The sequence below is a fragment of the Trichosurus vulpecula genome, chromosome 4 (assembly GCF_011100635.1).
Source record: "Trichosurus vulpecula isolate mTriVul1 chromosome 4, mTriVul1.pri, whole genome shotgun sequence".
Lineage (NCBI taxonomy): Eukaryota > Metazoa > Chordata > Mammalia > Diprotodontia > Phalangeridae > Trichosurus > Trichosurus vulpecula.
This window is the reverse complement of record NC_050576.1, coordinates 54,131,369-54,158,321: the sequence shown is the minus strand read 5'-3', so window position 1 is coordinate 54,158,321 and position 26,953 is coordinate 54,131,369. Positions and strand designations below refer to the sequence as shown.

The 26,953-nt window shown below is 41.1% G+C and overlaps 1 protein-coding gene across 1 annotated transcript; it reads right to left on the bottom strand.

Moving 5' to 3' along the window:
- Positions 1-544: 544 nt before the first annotated feature.
- Positions 545-26,953, bottom strand: LOC118845847 (low affinity immunoglobulin gamma Fc region receptor II-b-like). Its single transcript, XM_036753899.1, has 7 exons — positions 26,751-26,953; positions 21,523-21,543; positions 19,162-19,416; positions 17,052-17,306; positions 11,131-11,385; positions 2,184-2,438; positions 545-914 (listed from the first exon to the last, which is right to left on the bottom strand). The coding sequence occupies exons 1-7, from the start codon at positions 26,824-26,826 to the stop codon at positions 889-891; spliced, it is 1,143 nt and encodes a 380-aa protein (XP_036609794.1). The 5' UTR covers positions 26,827-26,953; the 3' UTR covers positions 545-888.

Here is a 26,953-nt window from a genome sequence, read left to right as displayed (position 1 = left end):
TGCTGGGAGTCTCCTTTGAAAGCAGATGGTGTTGGGGTTGAAGTCAAGCCAGGAACATGGCAGTCTCCAGTAGGGCCAGGCAGTCAAACCAAGTTCAAAATCAGATTGTTTAAATGCTTTTTTCCCTTTAATTTATTTTCTAGCTATTTGATTTGGCTTTTTAAAAAACATTTTATTGATGTATTTTGTCTTAACATGGTAGTCATTTTTCTCCCTTGTGAGGAAGAAAAGCAATGAAATAAAAACATCTTCTAATGAAACCTTATCTGCCATGAATATAATATTCTGGCCTTGTAGTCCTCCTCTCCATAGTGGGGGAGGAGATATCTGCATACTCTTTTTCTGATGAATAAGGTGGCTTCTTCTCTGGGTCTTACAATACTTGCAGGATCCCTTGGCCCAGTCACTTATTCAACTGTTCTGCCTTAATTTTCACAATACTTTTATTATGTTTCATCTCTTTTCAAACTCCCAGTATCAACAACCCTCCAAATGTAGAACTATCTTCAAATCACCCATGCAACAGACAGATACAGGCAAAATGTTCAATTGTTACTGTCCTAGAAATTTATTTGTTTATTAATTAAAATACTAAAATCATTTCATATACCCACAGATTTGATAGAAAGAGACATTAAAGATACAAGAGAAATGATGAGTAATATCTCAAGGGGAAGCAATTGAGAGCACAGGTGACAGGGTTAATTTTGGAAAGGAGGTGCTGGGTCATTTTCTCTGAGTCAGGTAAGAAGAATGGTTTGAATGATGAGGGAGGTAGAAAGAAAGCTCAGGTATCTCCGATCTGATGGTTTGGATCTGCTTTTTCTTTGAAGTTGGCAAGGCAGGGTCATTTGCTTGATCACTCAGCAGGCATTTATTGAATGCCTGCTATGGGTCAGACACTGTATTTGGCACTGGGGTAAACAGAGATAAAAATGAAAGACTCACCTTTAAAGGGCTTACTGTATACAGAGGACATACACATATAAATAAATATATGCAAGGTATGCAAGATTTGTTCCCCTTTTTAGATTTGGACAATTTTATTTGTGCAAGGGACGGACATCCACAGTTTTGAGAAGACCTGAGAGAAATCAGACTCAGAGAAATGTACTTACTAAAGTGTGTTATTTTCCAACACCTAGTTTACGTATGACTATTATGAGGTTAAGTAGAAAACCTGTACAACTAAATTTTTTGGTGACTAGAGTTGGGGGAAGGGGTACTCATACCCATATTATGTATAAATAAAATTATTGTTTTACTCATTATAATATATATCCTAATTATAATATCATATCATTATTTTATATTATAATTACTATGTAATAAAATTATTTTTAAACAGATGAGAACAATAACATCTGAGGTAAGGATGGGGGAAATCAGGAAAGTTTGTTTGTATAATTTTTTTTCATCTCTGTTCATCATCATGGAAGTAGGAGTGGAGTCTGTATATGGTGAGAATAATTCAGGGTTGAAGCTTGGCTGTGAATGGGCTGGTTAACTGCAGGGCCATGGACTCACCTGGGAAGAATTTTAGCCTCACAGAATCACGTATGGGATGTGGGGTTCTAGGAGTACTTTATGAATGATGTATCTGGATGATCTTCTCCCTTTACTTAGGGGGTTCCTTTGATATTCTGGGGTCATATCAAGAGTCATTGAAAAGCTATCTTCTTAAAGCTCATCACTTGGGAGCTGTGGTCTCCATAGTAGGTAAGCATGGAGGAACTAGACTTCTGGTTAGGACTTCTAAAACCCCCACCCATCTGACCTGATTGCCACATAGTGAGACTGCCATGACTCTCCATGGCTCTTTGCCTCAACTGGAATTACTGAGAGAGTGGTATAACAAAGTGTATAGGGTGCTGGGCTTGGAATGAAGAAGACCCTCATTTAGGTCCTGCTGCTGTTGTCATGGAGATGTCACACCTCTCTGAGCCTCAATTTCTTACCTCTAAAATAATAATAACAGTCATAATAATGCCTGTGGTGGTTTTTTGTGGAGATCAGATGAAACATGTATGAAAAATGCTTCATAAACCTAAAAATGCTACCTCAGTGTCGACTATTCCTATTATCTCTTTCTTGCATTCCCTTCGCCTCCCCTTAAGAACCATATAATCTCAGTGCTAGTTGTCTGTCTCTTCCCCTCAAGTGCTTTGGCCAAGTCTCCTTACCTTTGACAGTGATAAACACAGGTGCAGATATATGGGAAGCATGCCCCATGACCCCTATACAGGAGTAGGATCCACTGTGAGTATGATTCACTTGAGAGACAATATAGTTGAAACTCTGAAAATCATACTTTAAGGCTATGTCGTTGTGGTAGTATGTGACTTTTTGCAGTGGTTTGCTCCTCCAGCTGTGGCACCTCAGGATCATAGTGTCACCTTTCATGAATTCTAATCTTTCTGCTTGGAGTAGCAGCCAATCTGAAAGAGAAACACGAAGGCCATTGGCTCAGGATATTTCAGCGCACCCTACAGCCTTGGGCCATTTAATACATCCTGCCATCTCCAAAGACAAAGAAAAGCAGACCCTGACTCTGAACAATGATTCTAATCACTGAACCTGAACTGAGGACATACAGAATTTCACTTTCTAGAATCTGCCCACCTGTTGTTGTTTGTCATTCATTTTCAATGAGGACCAATGACATCAAAGGGTAATGTCTTCACTCATGGATGAATTGGATTTAAGAGAAGTAGAGTTGAACAAAGTTATCAGATTCACTCTCTTCCAGAGTCATCAAAGTCCAGTGACAAGACAAAAGTTAGGATGACTGGCAATGGCCCAGGATGAAGTGGATGACCCTGGCATCTTCAATCTCTGACCAAGCTCTAAACACTCCACAGTGCCTGCTTCGGCCATCTTCATGTCCCTTGGAGCAAAATGTTCTTATCTATCCATTCCACCGGTAGAAGTCTTCACATATGTGAGGTAGACACTCCAGCAATTTGCCAATTTCATGCTTGGTTGGTTACCCTCAACCTCATTAGCCTGTCTGCCAAGAAAGGTGACCACCACACAAGCTACAGACTCTTGGAACCACAGAGAGAGAGTTGAGTGCCAGGTGGACACCAAAGATAGATGATCCCAGAACAGAGCTTGGCAAACCCTTACGCTAGAGGTACTAGTCCTCTCTCAATACCTATACACCTCATCTGCCCTCATATAATCCAAAGGGCTCACCACATATCAGAGCCCAAGAAATGGGGAGAGAAATGGGGAGAATGTGCAGGTAAGACAAGCACTGAGGCAACTTTGGAGGAATCAAAGAACTAGGCAGGTGCCTAAAACATTTTAGAGGATGTGAGGTCATTTGTGCTCTGGAGCCATAACTCTCAGCCTGCAGGGGATGCTTGTATAGCATAGTGAGCTGACCATGGGACTCTACTGCTCAACCAACTCCAGTGGCTCCCATTTGCTCTAGGAAAAATAAATGCAAATTGCTTTGTTAGCTTTGAAAGGCCTTTACAGCCAACCAGCCTCACTGGACATAATTCTTCCCTCCCTTGAATTTGATCACCCAGCCAAACTGACTTTCTTTCTGTTCCTCTCATGCTACCTTCAGCTCCCAACTCCAGGCTTTTCCACTGTCCATGTCTTTTTTTTAGATTTTTTATTTTTAGTTTACAACACTCAGTTCCACAAGTTTTTGAGTTCCAAATTTTCTTCCCCTCCCTCACCTTCCCCTTCCCCCCAAGACAGCATGGAATCTGATATATGTTCTACATTTTATACCTTCGCATTGAACACGTCTATACAATAGTCAAGTTGTAAAGAAGAACCATGATCAATGGAATGAATCACAAGAAAGAAGAAAGAAGACCAAAAAGTAGAGACAGAAAAAAAGAGAGAGCAAATAGTTTGCCTCAATCCACATTCAGACTTGATAGTTCTTTCTCTGGATGTAGATAGTTCTTTCCATCGTGAGTCCTTTGGAGCTGTCTTTGAACCTTGTATTGCTGAGAAGAGCCAAGTCTATCTAAGTTAGTCATCACAGAATCAAGATGTCTGTGGTTGTATACAATGTTCTCCTGTTCTGCTCCTCTCACTCAGCATCATGTCATGTAGTTCTTTCCAGGTTATTATGAAGTCCGTGTCATTTATTACAGCACAATAGTATTCCATTACATTCATATACCACAAGTTGTTTAGCCATTCCCCAATTGATGGGTGTCCACTTGATTTCCAATTCTTTGCTACCACAAAAAGAGCTGCTATGAATATTTTTGTACATACGGGTCCCTTTCCCACTTGTGTGATCTCTTTGGGATATGGCCCTAGAAGTGATATTGCTGGGTCAAAGGGTATGTACATTTTATAGCCCTTTGGGCATAGTTCCAAATTGATCTCTAGAATGACTGGATCTGTTCATAACTTCACCAACAATGTAACAATGTTCCAATTTTTTCACATCCTCTCCAGCATTTATGATTTTCCTGTTTTGTCATGTTTGCCATCTGACAGGAGAGATGTGGTACCTAAGAGTTGTTTTGCTTTGCATTTCCTTAATTAATAGTGATTAAGAGCATTTTTTCATATGCCTATAGATATCTTTAATTTCTTCCTCTGAAAACTGTCTGTTCATATCCTTTGACCATTTCTCAATTGGAGAATGACTTGGATTCCTATAAATTTGGCTCAGTTCCCAGCATATTTTAGATATGAGGCCTTTATCAGAGACATTAGTTGTAAAGATTTTCTCCCAATTTTTTTACTTCCCGCCTTATTTTTGTTGCATTGGCTTTGTTTATACAAAAACGTTTCAATTTAACATAATCAAAATTATCCACTTTCCATTTCATAATGCTCTCTATCTCTTGTTGGGTCATGAATTCTTCCCTTTCCCATAGATCTGACAGGTAAACTATTCCTTGCTCTCCCAAATTGCTTATAGTATCAGCCTTTATTTCTAAATTGTGAACCCATTTTGACTTTATTTTGGTATACAGTATAAGATATTGGTTTATGTCCAGTTTCTGCCATACCATTTTCCAATTTTCCCAATAGTTTTTATGAAATATTAAATTCTTAGCCCAGAAGCTGGATTCTTTGGGTTTATGAAAGAGTAGATTGCTATAGTTGTTGACTACTACATCTTGTTTACCTAACCTATTCCACTGATCCACCACTCTGTTTCTTAGCCAGTACCAAGCAGTTTTGATGACTGCTGCTTTATAGTACAGTTTAATATCTGGTATGGCTAGGCCACCTTCCCTAGCATTTCTTTTCATTAAGGGATATTCTGGACCTCTTTTTCTTCCAGATGATTTTTTTTATTATTTTATCTAGCTCCATAAAATAATTTTTTGGTAGTTCTATTGGTATGGCACAGAATAAGTAAATTAACATAGGTAAAATTGTCATTCTTATTATATTAGCTTGGCCTAACCATGAGCAACTGATGTTTTTCCATTTATTTAGATCTGACTTCATTTCATAATTGTGTTCATACAGATCCTGGGTTTGTCTTGGTAGGTAGGCTCCCTAATATTTTATAGTGTCTACAGTAACTTTAAATGGAATTTCTCTTTCTATTTCTTGCTGTGGGGTTTTGTTAGTAATATATAGGAATGCTGAGGATTTATGTGGGTTTATTTTATATCCTGCAACTTTGCTAAAATTGTTTATTATTTCAAGTAGTTTTTTACTTGATTCTCTAGGATTCTCTAAGTAAATCATCATATCATCTGCAAAGAGTGATAATTACTTTCTTCTTTGCCTATTCTAATTCCTTCAATTTCTTTTTCTTCTCTTATTGCTAAAGCTAATGTTTCTAGTACCAAATTGAATAGTAGGGGTGATAATGGACATCTTTGTTTCACCCCTGATCTTATTGGGAATGCATCTAGCTTATCCCCATTACATATAATGCTTGTTGATGATTTTAGGTAGATGGTACTTATAATTTTGAGGAATACTCCATTTATTCCTATACTTTCTATTGTTTTTAATAGGAATGGATGTTGTATTTTGTCAAAAGCTTTTTCTGCATCTATTGAGATAATCATGTGGTTTCTGCTAGTTTTGTTGCTGATATGATCAATTATGCTGATGGTTTTCCTAATATTGAATTAGCGTTGCATTCCTGGAATAAATCCTACCTGGTCATAGTGTATTATTCTCATGATAAGTTGTTGCAATCTTTTTGCTAACATTTTATTTAAAATTTTTGCATCAATATTCATTAGGGCAATTGGTCTATGGTTTTCTTTCTGTTTTGACTTCGTGGTTTGGGTATTAGTACCATATTTGTGTCATAACAAGAATTTGGTAGGACTCCTTCTTCACCTATTTTCCCAAATAGTCTATAAAGTACAGGAGTTAATTGTTCTTTAAATACTTGATAGAATTCACATGTAAAACCATCTGGCCCTGGAGATATTTTTCTAGGGAGTTCATTGATGGCTTGCTCAATTTCCTTTCCTGAGATGGGGCTATTTAGGTATTTTACTTCATCTGCTGTTAACCTGGGCAATTTATATTTTTGTAAATATTCATCCATTCCCCTAAGGTTGTCAAATTTATGGGCATAGAATTGGACAAAGTAATTCCTAATTATTATTTTAATTTCCTTTTCATTGGAGGTGAATTCATGCTTTTCATTTTGGATACTGATAGTTTGGTTTTCTTTTTTCTTTTTTTTAATATAATTGACCAAAAGTTTATCAATTTTATTGGTTTTTTTTCATAAAACCAGCTCCTAGTTTTATTTATTAGTTCAATAGTTTCCTTGATTTCAGTTTTATTAATCTCTCCTTTGGTTTTTAGTGTTTCTAATTTGGTATTTAATTGGGGATTTTCAATTTGTTCTTTTTCTAGCTTTTTCAGTTGCATGCCCAATTCATTGATCTCTTTTTTCTCTATTTTATTCATGTTAGCATTTAGAGATATAAAACTTCCCCTAAGAATAGCTTTTGCTGTATCCTATAAGTTTTGGTATGTTGTCATTCTCTTGAATGAAGTTATTAATTGTTGCTATGATTGTTCTTTGGCCCACTCATTCTTTAGGATTAGATTATTTAGTCTCCAATTAATTTTTAGTTTATCTTTCCATGGTCCTTTATTACAAATTATTTTTATTGCATTATCACATGAAAAGGATGCATTGGCTATTTCTGCATTTCTGCACTGGATTGTGAGGTTTTTATTCCCTACTACATGGTCAATTTTTGAGTATGTGCCATGTACCACTGAGAAAAAAAGTATATTCCTTTTTATCCCCATTTTGTTTTCTCCAGAGGTCTATCACATCAGCCTTTTCTAGAATTCTATTCATCTCCTTAACTTCTTTCTTGTTTATTTTGAGGTTATATTTATCAAGTTCAGAGAGGGGGATTTTGAGGTTCCCCACTAGTATAGTTTTGCTGACTATTTCTTCCTGTAACTCCCTTAACTTCTCCTCTAAGAATTTCCCTGCTGTACCACTTGGTGCATATATGTTAAGTAATGATATTGCTTCATTGTCTATGGTGACTTTTAGCAGGATATAGTGTCCTTCCTTATCTCTTAATTAGATCTATCTTTGCTTTTGCTTTGTCTGAGATTAGGATTGCAACCCCTGCTTTTTTTACTTTAGCTGAAGTACAATATATTCTACTCCAACCTTTTACCTTTACCCTATGTGTGTCCCCCTGTTTCAAATGTGTTTCTTGTAGACAACATATTCTAAGATTATGTTTTTTAATCCATTCTGCTATCTACCTCCATTTTAAGGGAGAGTTCATCCCATTCACATTCACAGTTATGATTGCTGTGTCTTTTTCTCCATCCTATTTCCGCCACCCCCATTTTGCTTTTATTTCTCCCCTCTCCCTTCTACTCCTCAAAAGAGTTTTGCTTTTGACTGTTGCCTTCCTTGGTTTACCCTCCCTATTGATTCCCCTCCCTTATCTTACCTTTTTCTCCTTGCTACTTTTTCCCTTCCTTTTGACCACCCCCTTTTCTTTCCCGTTTCCCCTCCTACTGCCTGTAGGACAAGTTTGATTTCTATACTTTATCAGAGTATGTTATTCCCTTCTTGAACCAAATCCCATGAGAGTAAAGCTCAAATATTGCTCTTCTCCCTCCCTTCTTTCCCTCTACTATACAATGTTTTTGTGCCTCTTCATGTGATGTAATTTACACTTTTCTACTACCTCCTTACCTCTTCTCCCAGATTCATCCCTTTATTTTCCTTAATTATATCTTTTATCATTATATCAGTTATTTTATACTGACACCCTCAGTCTATGTATACCCTTTCAATTGTCATAACTGTACTTTCTCAAGATATATATATGTATATATATATATATATATATATATCGATAGATATATTTTATATATGTGTGTGTATGTATACATATAACAAATATAAAACAACATCATCCTATATATGGGTATATACAATTGGCCCTTATTGATTAACAAGTTTTTTCCCCTGTTTACCTTTTTATGTTTCTTTTGAGCTTTGTGTTTGAACATCAAATTTTCCATTGAGCTCTGGTCTTTTCATCAGGAAGATCTGGAAGTCTCTTATTTCATGGAATGTCCATATCTTTGCCTGAAAAATTATGCTCAACTTCTCTGGGTAGTTGATCCTTGGTTGTAATTCAAGCTCCTTTGCCTTTCTGAATATCATATTCCAATTCATCCTGCCTTTTAATGTAGAAGTTGCAAGATCCTGCATGATCCTTACTATAGTTCTGCAGTATTTGAATTGTTTCTTTGTGACGGCTTGCAGTATTTTCTCCTTGACCTGATAATTCTGAAATTTGGCTATAATATTTTCAATTTGGGATCTCTTACAGAGGGTGATCGGTGGATTCTTTGGATGATTATTTTGCCCTCTGGTTCTAGGACCTCCATGTAGTTATCCTTGATGATTTCTTGGAAGATACTGTCCAGACTCTTTTTTTCATCGTGGCTTTCTGGTAGACCATTAACTGTTAGATTGTCTCTCTTGGATCTAGTTTTCAGGTTCGTTGTTTTTCCAATCAAATATTTCTCGTTTTCTTCTATTTTTTCATTCTTTAGATTTTTTTTGACTGACTCTTGATGCCTCATAGAGTCATTAGCTTCTACTTGCTCAATTCTAATTTTTAATGAATTGTTGTCTTCATTTTGCTTCTGAGCCTCTTTTCCATTTGGTTGATTTTACTTTTCAGGGTGTCATTTTCTCTAACTAGATTCTGAATCTCCTTAGCCATTTTACCAATTTTACTTTTTATAGATTTGTTTTCATCAGTGAATTTTTTTCCATTTTTCTTTTGCCTCTCTAATTTGGTTTTTAAAATCCTCCTTGAGCTCTTCCAGGAATGCTTTTTGGGCTTGAGACCAGTTCACTCTCCCTTTTGAGGTTTCAGATGTGAGTATAGTGTCAATGCTGTCCTCTTCTGAATTGGTACTTTGATCTTCCCTGTCTCCAAAAAAAAGAATCAATAGTCTTTGGTTTTCTAGATTTCTTCTTCATGTTGGTTAACTTTTTCCTGGCTTTAAAGTGGATTTCTGCTTCTGGGGCTTAGGGAGCTCTGTCCCAGGCTTCTTGTCCTGGGAACTGTGGGCATAGTTACTGGCTTTGTGTGTTATGTCCTCTGCTTTCATGAGGTGTGGGGGAAGAGTGGTCTGGCTGCTGGAAGTCTCCCCTTCCCTTAGGGCTGCAGTACAGTTTTTTTCTATGTTGATGTCTGCCACCTCCCTTGGCTGTGGGAAGGCACATGAGGGATCCCGGTGTTGACAATTGCTGGCTCTGCCCCTCTGAGGCTCAGGAACTCCTGCTGTTCTGCTGAGGTGAGGCCTGCTGGGACACCTCTCTTCCTGCACTAGTCTCCTTCTGACACCAGAAGAAAGGCCCTCTCCCCAACTTCCCAAGCTTAAAGGCTACTGAAGCCCCACTTCTGGCTCCTCTATTTCAGAGTTTCTCTTGAGGGCATATTATCTGGGTTAGGGAGGAATGAGAAGCTGGCCATTGTGGCTCCCGGAAGTTCAAGTAGGTGAGTTTCAAACCTTTAGACTGTTGTCTGCAAGCCTCCAGAATACTTGTTCTCATGGCCTCAGGTGCTGAACTGCTTCCTCCTGTTGCTCTGACAGACTCCAGTCCTGGGCTGGATGGCCTAGGGGCACCACCAGTTTCAAGCACCCAACCTGGATCAGTGGCTGAGTTCCCCAACTGCTTCAGCTTGGTGTGGTCTGGTGCAGTTCCGCATGTTTACAGATCAGTCCTGTCGATCATGTGGACTCTCCTGGCTTGGAGATTTGCCACGCTTAGTCTAGTAGTGGCTTCTAACTCTCTCAAATCTGCTCAGATTCACATTTTTAGAGGTATCTGACAGAACTTGTGCAACAACTCCTGTGAGATGCTGTTTTCATGCCACCATCTTGGTTCTGCCCCCCCATGTTTGCCTTCACTGTTCAAGTCTACACCCCACCCATACCCCTATGCCTGGAACACATCCCCTCCTCACCTCTCCATCATAAAAACCCTCTCTTCCTATAAGATACAGCTCAGGCAAGACCTTCTGCACCAAGCCTTTCCTGGTCCTCTTAATTGTTAGTAGTCTTCCTTCTAAAATACCTTCTATATATTTGTACTTATAAATTTTATATGTATGTTGTATGTATGTAGATATATAATACATGTAATATATATTCCATGTATATATGATATAAGTAATATATGTGTGTATGTGTGTACATAGATATTACATGTAATTGTTATCTCCCCCATTAGAATGTAAAGTCTTTGTGACCAGGGATTGTTTCATTCTCTATACTTATATTTCCAGTGTTTACTATATGACAGGCCTTTAATAAATACTTATTGACTGATTAAATGTAGGTCTCTAGGCCCCTGGTCACTTGGGAGGCAGTTCTGGAAATTTCCTGACAGAAATGAGTAGTGAAAATAGAAAGAGTCAGTGAGAGAAACTTAGAAGAAGATAAGCTAAACTTGTATCACAGGAAGGGCAATGGTGAAAAGGAGAATTAAAATAACTGGAAGATTTCTCAAGAACTCTCCCACCCATTCCCTTTGACATATTAGTTCTGCCAGGATTATGGCCCTTTCCAGCCTGTATTATAAGCAGATTTCTTCCCTTACCACTCCACCATATCGCAGGCTTCTTATCCTTCACTTACCAGTAGAGACCTGTAGTTGCACAGAGTTGCTGAAAGCAGTGTGTTCTGTCCGGCACTGGTATTCCCCACTGTCCTCCAAGTTAATAGCTGGGATGGTAAAGGAGTCCTGGTAGATGGGAAGAGCTAACCCATTGTGGAGCCATTCAATGGAATCCTTTCCAGGAGTCTGGAACCCATGACAAGTCAAAGTCACATTGTCCTCTCGGAGCACATTGAACCATGGAGGTTCCAGGGTCACTACTGCCCTTGCAGGACCTAATGAGGGTAGAAAGGAGAGGAGAATGAAGGAGCCTCCAAGGAGGCATCAAATCCCAGATCTGAGAGGCGGACACCAGTGACAGGTGCAGAGAAGAGAATGGAGCACACACGGGGATTTTAGAGGGTTGTGGAGTGGGCAAAAAGTCAGAGCTGGATCAACTGCTGGTGGCAGTTTTCTCACCCAACGATGTCACACTGAGTCATGAGGCCACAGATCCTTTTCCAGAAGGGTGGACAGCTCCCTAAGGATCCCCTAGGTCCCATCTGATTGGCAAAAACCAACTACAATCACAACAAACAACAAAGAATCATCATCTTCTCAAAGAGAACCCATTTCAGGGAAAGGAAGAGTGAATGATCTGTAAGTTCAATCTTCAAAATCTAGGGGAAACTCATCTCTGGGGTCAGTATTGTGCAGTAGGAATGAGAGGGATCCATTCACAGAGGAAATACTCTTCCTGCAGTAAGAGGGAAGTACACATGTGCCTCCATTCCAAGGTCAGGCACGTCAGCCCCTACTAGCTGCCAGCCTCCTCAAAGGATCTGAATCTCTGCCCCCATACCTCTTCCTCCAGCCTCTTCAACTGACATACACACAGAGACCCAGGATCTAAGCATAATAGATACAGACACATGTACAATGCACAATGCATATACTCAACATGGTGTACACAGCAGCATCCACAGACTGTGAGCTCCTTGAGAGAAGGGATTGTTTTTGCCTTTCTTTGTATCTCCAACAATCATTAGTTTCTGTAATGTCACAGGCACATAATAAATACTTGTTCACTTGATTTAACATGACCCACACAGCATGTACTCAGACATTTAGAGATCACTTAGGGCAGGAGAAAGAATGTGAGCTTTGGATTCAAGGATCTTGGGTTCAAATTCTAGTTTAGCCACTACTAGTTGTGTGACCTTGGGCTACTCAGTTAACCTTAATTGGACCCAGTCTCCTCACCTGCAAAACAATGCAGTTAGACTAGATGACCCATCCCAGCTCTCATCCATGACCCATCAACTATGTTGACAACCTCAGAGGAACCAAAGACACACAAAACCCAGACAAACCATGGGGAGTGGGGATGGGCAACAAGTATTTGTTACTGTGTGCCAAGTACTGTGCTAAGCATTTTACACACATTCTCTCATTTGATCCTAAATCATAAGATTTAGACCTAAAAGTGACCACAGATATTATCTAGTGAGTCCAACTGGCTCATTTTGAAGATGAGAAAACTGAGGCCAAGGGATACAGAAGAAATGGGATATACACACAAGAACTGCTCAAACCCAGAAGGGCAGCTAGGTGAGGCAGTGGACAGAGCCCCAGGACTGAAGTCAGGAAGACCTGAGTTCAAATCCTGCCTCAGGTTCTTACTATGTGACCCTAGGAAAACCTCATAACTCTCTGTTTGCCTCAGTTTCCTCATGTGTAAAATGAGCTGAAGAAGGCAATGGCCAACCGGTCTAATGCCTTTGCCAAGAAAACCCCAAATGAGGTCACAAAGAGTCAGACAACTGAACAATAATTCTCTCAAACACAGAGAAACATGGGGACACACTTAAGCAGACTAGCCTTTTTGGAGGGTACATGCTTCCTGTGACTTTGTATCGGAAAATCAAATGTGTAGAGTAGCTAAGTGGCACACGAGATAGAGCACTTGGGCCTGTTAGCAGGAAGATCTGAGTTCAAAACCAGTCTCAGACACTTACTAGCTGTGTGACAGAGAGGGAGTCACTTCACCCTTATTTGCCTCAGTGCCCCCATCTGTAAAATGGAGACACACTAGAGAAGGAAGAGTCAGACATGACTGAACAGGCTCCTGAGGAAGAGGACTGAGTCTCTAGCAGTGGAAAGGGGAACAAACAGCTTTGGGTAGAAGTTACTGGGAGAAGAGAGTTACCTCAGTGACAAGTGCTTCAGTATCGGCACTAAAGTCTCACTATCCCTTTAATCAGGTGGATGCAAGGCTCCAGTGAGGACAGGAACTACTGTCCCAGATGTACCAATATATTCTATACTGTACTGACATGGATGTTCAGGAAGGGGGGAGGTGCAGGGGGTGCTTAAGAAAAAAGAAGCAACGTTGAATACAGAACTTGCCGTTACTCCTGAGGGCTGGAGCTGCAGGAGACCAGAAAGCAGACATTAGACCAGAACAGGGACCCAGGGGCCAGGCAGCTGGAACTCCCACTAGCCAGGCTAGGGACCCACAGAGGCCTGTTGTGCAGCCTTTCCCCAGTGTTCCTCAGAGCTGCCTGGGATCAGAATGATTCCAGGGACACTGGAAGTCTCCTCCCTTCCACCAGATAAGAAAATCACCTACTGCCTGTTCAGTGAAGTCTGAAATGCCACCATCAGAGACCTTCCTGGGGCTTGAGGTTTTGTTCCCTTTCAAAAGGCAAACATCTTCCCACCTCCATGTCAATGGATTTATTGAATTAAGTCCTTTCTTGAGAGTAGGATTTAATCTAAAAGTGCTCAGGAACAGGGAGAAGGACAAAGGAAGGAGAGTCTCTGGGGGACCAGCTATATCTGGCTGTGCTTTCTTTTTCTTTTTTTTTGTAATTTGTTTATTTTTAATATTCTTTCTTTATTTCAAAGTTTGAGTTCCCAATTCTCTCCCTCCTTTGTACCTCTCAGCTACCCACTGAGAAGGCAAGAAATGTGATATCAATTATACATGTGAAATCATGCAAAACATATTTCCTTATTACTGGCTATGCTTCTTAAGAACTAGGAAAGGCCATGGGGACTGCATTAGGATTAGTGAGTAGTCAGGATTTACCCAGGTGGTTCAGTGGATAGAACACTGGGCCTAGGCAGGGACATGTGAGCTCAGAACTAGACTTCAGACACTTACTAACTGTGTGATCCTGGGCAAGTCTCTTAGTCTGCCTCAGTTTCCTCATTGGTAAGATAGGAGCAATAACAGCACCTACATCACAAGCTTGTTGTGAAGACCAATGAGATAGTCCGTGTAAAGCCCTTTACAAACATTAAAGTGCCATTTAAATGCTAGCTCTTGTTAGTGCAAAGGCAGAATTGGATCCTTGCCTGAGCAGGGGAAAAAGGCTAGGGATGTTTAGCCATTCAGAGACTGTACAGAGGGAACGTGCAGGAAAGTCAGAACTTTCCCTCCTTCTAGACAGAAAGATGGAGCAGGATGCTATGAGAAAAGCATCTCCCCAGCAATGGACTGAAAATGGGAAGAACTGCAGACATCCGAGTGTCTTGGACAGAGGAACTGCTCTGAAAGTCAGGAGACATGGCAGTGTGATCTCAAGTAAGAAAGTCCCTTCATTTACCAAGTGTTTATGGAACACTGGCTCTGCCATTTACCAACTGTGGGAACTTGGGCTAGACACTTAGCCCTCCCAAGGCCTGAGTCTCATCTATAAAATAGGACAAGTAGACTAGATGGCATTTCATGTCTCTTTGGGCCCTAAATTTCTATTCTAGCCTTTGCTCTCCCTTATTTCCACAAGGAGATTCACACTCATATCTCATCTAAACTTAAAATTTGATCTGGAGATGACCCCCCCAAAGAGAAGAAAGAAAAGGAAATTGCCCCAAAATCAGAGGCGTGGTGTGGCTTTGGAGTCAGAGGACCTGAGGTCAAATGATGGCTCTGCTACTTTTTTGACCTTGGGCAAATCATGCAGCTTCTTTGTCCTTAGTTGGTTTTTTTTTTTCATCTGAAAAATGGGGGCAGAATATGAGGAATCTAAGTGACCACTAAGATTTCTTCCAACTCTGAGTCTTTGATCCAGAGTCACAGCTTAGAGCTTAAAACGGCACTAACATGTTTTGGGGACAGTCTGTGTATACCTCCTACCTTGCCACCACCCTCCATTCCAGACAGTGTCTATATATCTGAAAGAAATAAACACAATTCTCCTCGTTCTTCAAGCCTCACAATCTGCTGTTCCTGAATTACTGATATTGGGGTTGTCCCTATTCCCCAGATCACTGGATAAACACTTCCCTTCCCTCAACAAGGAAATTTATGTGTTATTTATTTAAATACTAAAATCATTTCACACTAAAATAATTGATTAAAATACTAAAATCATTTTATACATCTACAGATCTGACAGAAAGGGACATTAAAGATACAAGAGAAATGATGAATGAGTAATATCTCAAGGGGAAGCAACTAAGAGCACAGGTGATGGGGTTAATTTTGCAAAGAAGGCCCTGGATCGTTTTCTCTGAGTCAGGTAAAAAGGTTGGTTTGAATGATGAGGGAGATAGAAGGGAAGCTCAGGTATATCCCATCTGATGGCCTGGGTCTGCTTTTTCTCTGAAGTTGGCAAGGCAGGGTCATTTGCTAGATCACTCAGCAGGCATCTATTGAATGCCTGCTATGAGTCAGGCACTGTATTAGGCACAGGGGTAAACAGAGATAAAAATGAAAGACTCACCTTTAAAGAGCTTACTGTCTGTAGAGGAGAAATTTTGCACATACAAATAAGTATAGGCAAGGTATGCTCCCCCTTTTGGATTTGGATGATTTTATTTGTGAAAAGGAGGAAGATGGACAGTTTTGAGAAGACCTAAGAGAAATCAGACTCATAGAAATGTACTTACTAAAGACGAAAATGGCCTCAGTGTGTTATTTTCCAACACCTAGTTTACATATGACTACTTTGAGGTCAAGTAGGAAACCTGCACAACTTAATTTTTTTGTGATTTGGGCTGGGGAAGGGGTGCTCATACCCATATTTTATAAATAAAATCATTGTTTTACTTATTATAATATATATCCTAATTATCATATCATATTATTATAATTATTATATAATAAAATATTTTTAAGCAGATGAGAACACTAATATCTTGGGTAAGGATGGGGGAAATCAGGAAAGTTTATTGTGTAATTTTTTTCAGTTCTGTTCATCACCATGGAAGTAGGAATGGAGTCTGTATATGGCGAGAATAATTCAGGGTTGAAGCTTGGCTGTGAATGGGCTGCTTAACTGCAGAGCTCTGGACTCACCTGGGAAGACTTCTAGCCTCACAGAATCACATATAGGCTGTGGGGTTCTAGGAGTACTTTATGAGCGATGTATCTGGATGATCTTCTCCCCCATCTTAGGGAATTCCTTTGATATTCTGGGGTCATCTCAAGATTCATTGAAAAGCTATCTTCTGAAAGCTCATCACTTGGGTGCTGTGGTCTCCAAAGGAGGTGAGCATAGAGGAACCAGACTTCTGGTTAGGATTGCTAAAACCCCTGCCCATCTGACCTGATGGCCACATAGTGAGACTGCCATGACTCTCCATGGCTTTTTACCTCAACTGGAATTACTGAGAGAGTGGTATGACATAGTGTACAGGGCGCTTGGCTTGGAATAAGGAAGACCCTCATTCAGGTTCTGCTGCTGTGTTGTCATGGAGATGTCACACCTCTCTGAGCCTCAATTTCTTACCTCTAAAATAATAACAGTTGTAATACCGCCTGTGGTGTTTTTTTTGTGGAGATTAAATGAAACATGTGAAAAATGCTTCATAAACCTAAATATGCTACCTCAGTGTCAATTATTCCTATTATCTCTTTCTATTGTTCCCTTGTCTTCCCCATAAGAACCATATAATCTCAGTCCTAGGTGTCTGACTCTTCCCCTCAAATGCCTTTGCTAAGTCTCCTTACCTTTGACAGTGATAAACACAGGTGCAGATACAAGGGAAACATGCTCCATGACCCCTGTACAGGAGTAGGATCCACTGTGAGCATGATTCACTTGAGAGACAATATAGTCAAAACTCCGAAAACCATACTTTAAGGCTATGTCGTTGTGGTAGTATGTGACTTTGTGCAGTGGTTTGCTCTTCATACTGTGGCACCTCAGGATCATAGTGTCACCTTCTATGAATTCTAATCTTTCTGCTTGGAGTAGCAGCCAATCTGAAACACAAAGACAAAAGCCTGGCTCAGGACATTTCAGCTTCCCCTACAGCCTTGGGTCATTTAAGACAACCTGTCATCTCCAAAGTCAAGGAAAGCAGACCCTGACTCTGAACAATGATTCTAATATCTGAACCAGGACTGAGGACATACATCATTCTACTTCCTAGAATCTGCCCACCTGTTGTTGGCCTCAAAAGGTAATGTCTTCACTCATGGGTGAATTGGATTTAAGAGAAGTAGAGTTGCACAAAGTCATCAGATTCACTCTCTTCCAGAGTCATCAAAGTCCAGTGGAAGACAAAAGGCAGGATGACTGGCAATGGCCCAGGATGAAGTGGATGACCCTGGCATCTTCAATCTCTGACCAAGCTCTAAGAACTCCACAGTGCCTGCTTTGGCCATCTTCATGTCCCTTGGAGCAAGATGTTCTTATCCACCCATTCCACTGGCAGAAGTCTTCATATATATGAGGTAGACACCCCAGAAACCTGCCAATGGGTTCGTGCTTGGTTGGTTACCCTCAACCTCATTAGCCTGTCTGCCAAGACAGGTGACCACCACACAACCTACAGCCTCTTGGAACCACAGAGAGAGAGAGAGTTGTGTGCCAGGTGGACACCAAAGGCAGATGAGCATCCCAGAACAGGGCTTGACAAATCCTCACACCAGAGATGCTAGTCCTCTGAATACCACTCCATCTGCCCACACAAAATCCAAAGGTATCGCCACATATCAGAGCCCAAGAAATGGGAAAAGAAATGGGGAGAATGAGCAGGTAAGACAAGCACTGAGGTAACTTGGGAGGAATTAAAGAACTAGTCAGGGGCATGGAACATTTTAGAGAATGTGAGGTCATTTGTGCTCTGGAGCCATAACTCTCAGCCTGCAGAGGATGCTAGTATAGCATAGTGAGCTGACCATGGGACTCTACTGCTCAACTGACTCCAGTGGCTCACATTGGCTCTAGGGAAAAAATACAAATTCCTTTGTTAGCTTTGAAAGGTCTTTACAGCCAACCAGCCTCACTGGACATGACTCTTTTCTCCCTTGGATTTGACCAGCCAGCCAAAATGATGTTTTCTCTGTTCCTCTCTTGCTACCTTCAGCTCCCAACTCCAGGTTTTTCCACTGTCCAAGTCTACATCCCACCCCCACACCCCCATGACTGGAATTCAACCCCTCCTCACCTCTCCCTCATAAAGACCCTCTCTTCCTATAAGATACAGCTCAGGCAAGACTTTCTGCACCAAGCCTTTTCTGGTCCTCTCAACTGTTAGTAGTCTCTCTTCTAAAAATTCCTTGTATATATTTGTACTTATAAATTTTATATGTATGCTATATTATGTGTGTATATAATGTATATAATATATGTTGCATGTATATGTGATATAAGCAATATATGTGTGTATGTACATAAATATTACATGTACTTATCTCCCCCATTAGGATGTAAACTCTTCGTGACCAGGGATTGTTTCATTCTCCATACTGATATTTCCAGGGTTTATTACATGATAGGCCTTTAATAAATACTTATTGACTGATTAAATGTAGGTCTCTAGGCCCCTGGTCACTTTGGAGGTGGTTCTGGAAATTTCCTGACAGAAATGAGTAGTGAAAATAGAAAGAGTCAGTGAGAGAAACTTAGAAGAAGACAAGCTAAACTCATATCTCAGGGAGGGCGATGTTGAAAAGGAGAATTAAAATAACATACAGACTTGTCAGGAATTCTCCCATCCATCATCCTTGACATTAATTCTGCCTGGATCTGTCCCTTTCTAGCCTGTATTGTAAGATTTCAACTCTTCCCCTCCCTCTCCACCTTATCCCAGGCTCCTTATCCTTCACTTACCAGTAGAGACTTGAAGTTGCACAGAGTTGCTGAGGGCAGTGTGTTCTGTCCGGCACTGGTATTCCCCACTGTCCTTCATGTTGACAGCTGGGATGGTAAAGGATTCCTGGTAGATGGGGAGAGCTAACCCATTGTGGAGCCATTCAATGGAATCCTGTCCAGGAGTCTGGAACCCATGACAAGTCAAAGTCACAACGTCCCCTTGGAGCACATTGAACCATGGAGGTTCCAGGGTCACTACTGCCCTTGCAGGACCTAATGAGGGTAGAAAGGAGAGGAGAATGAAGGAGCCTCCAAGGAGGCATCAAATTCCAAATCTGAGAGGAGGACACCAGTGACAGGCACAGAGAATAGAATAGAGCACACATGGGGGTTTTAGAGGAGTGGACAAAAAGTCAGAGCTGGGTCAACAGCTGGCGGCAGTTTTCTCACACATTGGTGCCACATTGAGTCATGAGGACACAGGGCCTTTTCCAGAAGGGTGGAAAGCTCCCTAAGGATCCCCTAGGTCCCATCTGATTGGTAAAAACCAACCACAACCACAACAAACAACAAACAACAAAGAATCATCATCTTCTCAAAGAGAACCCATTTCAGGGAAAGGAAGAGTGAATGATCTGTAAGTTCAATCTTCAAAATCTAGGGGAAACCCATATCTGGAGTCAGTATTGTGCAGTAGGAAAGAGACAGATTCATTTACTGAGGAAATTCAAAGCATCAGAATCTCTGTCCCCATACCTCCCTCTCCAACCTTCTCAACTTACATACACAGAGAGACCCAGGATCTAAGCATAATGGATACAGACACATGTACAATGCACAATGCACATGGTGTACACAGTAGCACCCACAGACTGTGAGCTCCTTGAGAGAAGGGATTGTTCTTGCCTTTCTTTGCATGCCCAATAATTATTAGTTTCTGTGATGTCACAGACATGTAATAAATACTTGTTCACTTGATTTGACATGACACACACAGCACATACACAGAAATTTATAAATCAGTTGGGGCAGGAGAAAGAATGCTGGCTTTGCATTCAAGGATCTTCGTTCAAATTCTAGTTTAGGCACTACTAGTTGTGTGACCTCGGGCTACTGAGTTAACCTTAATTGGGCTCAGTTTCCTCACTTGCAAAATGAAGCAATTAGACTAGATGACCCATCCCAGCTCTCATCCATGACCCATCAACTACGTTGACAACCTCAGAGCAACCACAGACACACAAAATCCAGACAAGCCATGGGGAGTGTGGATGGGAAACAAGCATTTTTAAGTGCCTACTGTGTGCCAAGTACTGTGCTAAGCATTTTACACATATTATCTCATTTGATCCTAAATCATAAGATTTAGAGCTGAAAGGGACCATAGAGATTATCTAGTATGTCCAACTGGCTCATTTTAAAGATGAGAAAACTGAGGCTTGGAGCAGTGAAATAATGAACTCAGATGGATAGTAGATAGCAGACTTTTCATTCCATGGAGCAGATAGCAAAAATCATGCAAGCCCAGGGATACAGAAGAAATCGGATATACACACAAGACCTGCTCAAGGGCAGCTAGGTGGGTCAGTAGATAGAGCTCCAGGCCTGAAGTCAGGAAGACCTGAGTTCAAATACTGCCTCAGATACTTACTAACTGTGTGATCCTGGGAAAACTTCATAACTTTCTGTTTGCCTCAGTTTCCTCATGTGTAAAATGAGCTGGAGAAGGCAATGGCCAACCAGTCTAATGTCTTTGCCAAGAAAATCCCAAATGAGGTCACAAAGAGTCAGACAGCTGAATAATAATTCTCTCAAACACAGAGAAACATGGGGACACACCTAACCAGAGTAGTCCCCCTTGGAGGCTGTATGCTTCCTGTGACTTTATGACTGAAAAACAAATGTGTAGAGTAGCTAGGTGGCATGCTGGATAAAGTACTGAGCCTGGTAGCAGGAAGATCTGATTTCAAACCCAGGCTCAGATACTTACTAGCTACGAGTCAGTGAGTGAGTCACTTTGCCCTTATTTGCCTCAGTTCCCCATCTGTAAAATGGAGACACACTAGAGATGGAGCGTCAGACATGACTGAACAGGCTCCTGAGGAAGAGGGTTGAGTCTCTAGCAGTAGAAAGGGGAACAAACAGCTTTGGGTAGAAGTTACTAGGAGGAGAAAGTTATCTCAGTGACAGCTGCTTCAGTGCTGGCACTAAAGTCTCACTCTCCCTTTAATCAGTTGGGTGCAAGGCTCCAGCCAGTATAGAAGCTAATGTCCTGGATGTACCAATATGTCCTATACTGTACTGACATGGATGTTCAGGAAGGGAGGCGGTGCAGGGGGTTGTTAAGAAAAAAGAAGCAACATTGAATACAGAACTTACCATCACTCCTGATGGCTGGAGCTGCAAGAGACCAGAAAGCAGAGATTAGACCAGGACAGGGACCCAGGGGTTGGGCAGCTGGAACTCCCATTAGCCAGGCGAGGGACCCATAGAGGCCTGTGTGCAGCCTTTCCCAGTGTTCCTCAGAGCTGCCTGGAATCAGAGTGATTCCAGGGGCACTGGAAGTTCCCTCCCCTCAACCAAATAAGAAAATAACTTACTGCTTGAAATGCCATCAGAGACCTTCCTGGGGCTTAAGGTTTTGTTCCCTTTCAAAAGGCAAACATCTTCCCACCTCCATGTCAATGGGTTTATTGAATTAAGTCCTTTCTTGAGAGTAGGATTTAATCTAAGAGTGCTCAGGAACAGGGAGAAGGACAAAGGAAGGAGATTCTCTGAGGGACTGGTGGTATTTGGCTATGCTTTTTTTTCTTTTTTTTGTTATTTGTAATTCATTTATTTTTAATATTCTTTCTTTATTTCAAAATTTGAGTTCTCTATTCTCTCCCTCCTTTCCAAGAAATGTGATATCAATTATACATGTGAAATCATGCAAAACATATTTCCTTATTACTGGCTATGCTTCTTAAGAACTAGGAAAGGCCATGGGGGCTGCATTAGGATTGGTGACTAGTCACAATTTAACCAGGATTAAAACCAGTGGATAAAACACTGGGCCTAGACAGGAAGATCTGAGCTCAGAACTAGACCTCAGACACTTACTGTGTGATCCTGGGCAAGTCTCTTAATACTGTCTGCCTCAGTTTCCTCATCTGTAAGATGTGGACAATAATAGCACCTACATCACAGGGTTGTTGTGAAGATCAAATGAGTCCATGTAAAACCCTTTTTATCCTTCTTATTTTATTATTTAATATTTTTAGTTTTCAACATTGATTTCCACAAGTTTTTGAGTTACAAATTTCTCCTCATTTCTACCCTCCCCCACTCCAAGATGTCATAAATTCTGATTGTCATGTTTCCCAGTGAGCTCTCCCTTCTGTCACCTCAATTCCTCTCATCCCCTTTCGCCTTACTTTCTTGTAGGGCAAGATGGATTTCTATACCCCATAGCCTATATATTTTATTTCCCAGTAGCATGAAAAAACAACTTTTTTTTGAGTGTCTGCTTTTAGAATTTTGAGTTCCAAATCCTCTCCCCTCTTCCCTCCCACCCACCCTTCCTAAAAAGGCAAGTAATTAAATATAGATCACACATGTATCAATATGCAAAACACTTCCACAATAGTCGTGTTGTGAAAGACTAACTATATTTCCCTCCATCCTATCCTGTCCCCCTTTATTCAATTTTCTCCCTTGACCCTGTCCCTTTTCAGAAGTGTTTGCTTTGATTACCTCCTCCCCCTATCTGCCCTCTCTTCTGTTGTCCCCCCTTTACTTTCCCCTTCTCCCTATTTTCCTGTGGGTTAACATACCCAATTGAGTGTGTACATTATTTCCTCCTCAAGTCAAATCCAATGAGAGCAAGATTCACTCATTCCCCCTCACTTGCTCTCTCTTCCCTTCCAATAGGACTGCTTTTTCTTGCCACTTTTATGTGAGATAATTTACCCCATTCTATCTCTCCATTTCTCTCTCTCTCAATATATTTCTCTCTAACTTCTTAATTTCATGTATTTTAGATATCATCCTTTCATATTCAACTCACCCTGTGCCCTCTGTCTATATGTATATGCACATTCCCTTCAACTACCCTAATATTGAGAAAGACCTCATGAATTACAAACATCATCTTTCCATGTAGGAATGTAAACAAAACAGTTCAACTTTAGTAAGTCCCTTATGATTTCTCTTTCTTGTTTACCTTTTCATGCTTCTCTTGATTCTTGTGTTTGAAAATCAAATTTTCTATTCAGCTCTAATGTTTTCATTGAGAAAGTTTGAAAGTTCTCTATTTTATTGAAAGTCAATATTTTGCCTTGGAGCATTATACTCAGTTTTGCTGATTAGGTAATTCTTGGTTTTAATCCTAGCTCCTTTGACCTCTGGAATATCATGTTCCAAGCCCTTCAACCCCTTAATGCAGGAGCTTCTAGATCTTGTGTTATTCAATTGTGTTTCCACAATACTCAAATTGTTTCCTTCTGGCTGCTTGCAGTATTTTCTCCTTGATCTGGGAGCTCTGGAATTTGGCGACAATATTCCTAGGAGTTTTCTTTTTGGGATCTTTTTCAGGAGGCGATCAGTGGATTCTTTCAATTTCTTTTTACCCTCTGGCTCTAGAATGTCAGGGAAGTTTTCTTGTTAATTTCTTGAAAGATGATGTCTAGGCTCTTTTTTTGATCATGGCTTTCAGGTAGTCCAATAATTTTTAAATTATCTCTCCTGGATCTATTTTCCAGGTCAGTGGTTTTTCCAAGGAGATATTTCACATTGTTTTCTGTTTTTTCATTCCTTTGGTTCTATTTGATAATATCTTGATTTCTCATAAAGTCACTAGCTTCCACTTGCTCCAATCTAATTTTTAAGGTGGTATTTTCTTCAGTGGTCTTTTGGACCTCCTTTTCCATTTGGCTAATTCTGCCTTTCAAAGCATTCTTCTCCTCATTGGCTTTTTGGGGCTCCTTTGACACTCAGGTTAGTCTGTTTTTTAAAGTGTTATTTTCTTCAGGATTTTTTGGGTCTCCTTCAGCAAGTTGTTGACTTGTTTTTCATACTTTTCTCGCATCACTCTCATTTCTCTTCCCAATTTTTCCTCTACTTCTCTTACTTGCTTTTCCAAATCCTTTTTGAGCTCTTCCATGGCCTGAGACCAATTCATATTTTTCTTGGAAGCTTTTGATGTAGGCTCTTTGACTTTGTTGACTTCTGGCTTTATGTTTTGATCTTCTTTGTCACCAATAAAAGATTCTATAGTCTGAGTCTGAGTCCTTTTTCAGTGCCTGGCCATGTTCGCAGTCAACTACTTGACCCTTGAGCTTTTTGTCAGGGTATGACTGCCTTCAGAGTGGCAAGTGCTTTGTCCCAAGCTTTAGGGAGTGTGCTTCTGTTTTCAGAGCTACTTCCACACAGGAAGCTCTTCCACACCCATGCTCTTCCTCCCCCAAGACCTGCCAAGCAGGATTATAACCCAGATCCAAACAGGGCAAAGCAAGAGAGCCCTGCCTCTGTGCCAGCAAAGCGCTCCCTGCACTCCTGCTCTGATCCGCTGCTCGATTCCTCCTACCACATGGCCCAGGGACTTTGGAAGCAGCTAATGGAGCTCTGGAAGCAACCGCACTGCCACCACTGCCACTGCCACCACACCACCTCTGCTGCCCACATGGCTGGGGCCAAACCTGCACACCTCTTTCACCCTGATTCAGCAGTTTTCCCACTAACCTGCTTCATTGTCTTTGGTGTCTGTGGGTTGAGAAGTCTGGCAATTGCCACAGCTCAGTGATTGGTGGCCCTAAGGCCTTCTCTGCCTGACTCCCTGGGGAAGAGCTTAAGTGAGTCTGTGCTTTCCAGCTGCCATCTTGTCTCTACCTCCTATGTAAAGCATTTTACAAACTTTAAAATGCCATTTAAATGCTAGCTCTTGTTAGTGCAAAGGCAGAATTGGATCCTTGCCTGAACAGGGAAACATGGCTAGGGATGTTTAGATGTTCAGGGATTGTACAGAGGGAAGGGGCAGGGAAATCAGAACTTTCCCTCCATATAGACAGAAAGACAGAGCAAGATGCTATGAGAAAAGCATCTCCCCAGCAATTGACTGAAAATGGGAAGAGCTACAGGCAGCCAAGTGTCTTGGACAGAGGAACTGGTCTGAAAGTCAGGAGACATGGCAGACTGATCTCAAGAAATGAAGTCCCTTCATTTACCAAGTGCTTATGGAATATGGGCTCTCCCATTTACCAACTGGACCTTGGGCTAGACATTGAGCCCTCCCAAGGCCTGAGTCTCATCTATAAAATAGGACAACTAGACTAGATGGCATTTCATGTCCCTTTGGGCTCTAAAGTACTATTCTAGCCTTTGCTCTCTCTCCTTTTCAAAACCATGCACTGCTCTTTATCAGGTCTAAGGATTTTTCCTCTTCAGTCCTACTGCTGAAATATGTCCAGGGGTTGTGGAGTCCACAGGGCACTGAGGTGAACCAAAAGGTGCCTGGTCTTGATAGAGCCAGGGAACACCTAAGAATTTGTCCAGATACAGGTATGACATTTGTGGGAGTAAAGGAATGTCTGCCATGACCCACTGTGAGCAGGCCTGGAGCCTCTAGAGTACATTTTGGTCTTGGTGGGGAAGGAGAGGCACACTTAGAATATCTCATCTAAACTTAAAATTTGATCTGGAGATGACTCCCCCAAAAGGAGGAAAAAAGAGGAATTTGCACAAAAATCAGAAGCATGGTGTGGCTTTGGAGTCAGAGGACCTGAGGTCAAAAATGGTCAAAAGGGTCTGCTACCTTTTAAACCTTGGACAAATCATTCATCTTCTTTGGCCTTAGTTTTTTTTTCATCTAAAAGATGGGGGTAGTAGGGGAGGAATCTAAGTGACCACTAAGATTTCTTCCAACTCTGAGTCTTTGATTCAGCTTAAAGCTTAAAAGTATGCCAACATGTTTTGGGGACAGCCTGTGTATACCTCCTACTTCACCAACACCCTCCATTCCAGACGGTGTCTATATACCTGAAGGAAATAAACACAATTCTCCTCATTCTTCAAGCCTCACATTCCTCTGTTCCTGAATTACTGAAATTGGGGTTCTCCCTATTCCCCAGATCCCTGGATAAACACTTCCCTTCCTCAACAAGGAAAGCCAGCTTTAGACACAGGAGAGGGATCAAACAGCAACAAATTTTCATGATTTGAGCTGCACAGGGAGAAGCACCTTCAACCACCTCTTGACTGAAACAATTTGATTCCACTGTGGTTATTAAAATGGAAACATCCTGGAGATGTCTAACACTGAGTCGTTATGAGCCATTTATACTAGAGAGAGAATCAGGTTCTCAAAGAGAAGGCCACAATGGGAGGGAGAATGAAAAACTATCAGGTGCCTGCTCAGGAGAAGACACCCATGCATGGGATGGACCAGCAACTTTAACATCTCCCCTGCATCTTAATCCTAAGAACTGGTTCTGTTTAGCCCCTTCCCACTCCCTCATCCTTCTTTCTACCTTTAACAGTCATGCTTTCCTCTAAAGTTAGGCCCCCAAATGATGCATGAGGTAGAATTGTCTTTGCACCCCCATTTTCTACTCCATTAAGCTCAGACTCACCTAGACACAACAGTGCTACCCACAGAAGCACAGAGCTAGTGGTGGTGATAGGTTGCGGTACCCACGGTCCCCCCATGGCACGCAGGAGATGCCAGCAGTCGACTTCAAAAAGCAAAGATTCAAAAATAGCAGCACACGACTATCCCACCCACCACACCACAGTCCACTTCAGAGGATATAAAATTTTTCTGAAGGAAGGAGTG

Coding starts and splice junctions, on each gene's coding strand:
- LOC118845847 (XM_036753899.1), bottom strand. CDS start 26,826: ATGGGGGGACCGTGGGTACCGCAACCTATCACCACCACTAGCTCTGTG. Junction 2,439..11,130: donor GCAACTACAGGTCTCTACTG/GTAAGTGAAGGA, acceptor TTTCTCTTTCAG/ATTGGCTGCTACTCCAAGCA. Junction 915..2,183: donor TGTGTTTATCACTGTCAAAG/GTAAGGAGACTT, acceptor TGTTTACCCCAG/TGCCAAATACAGTGTCTGAC.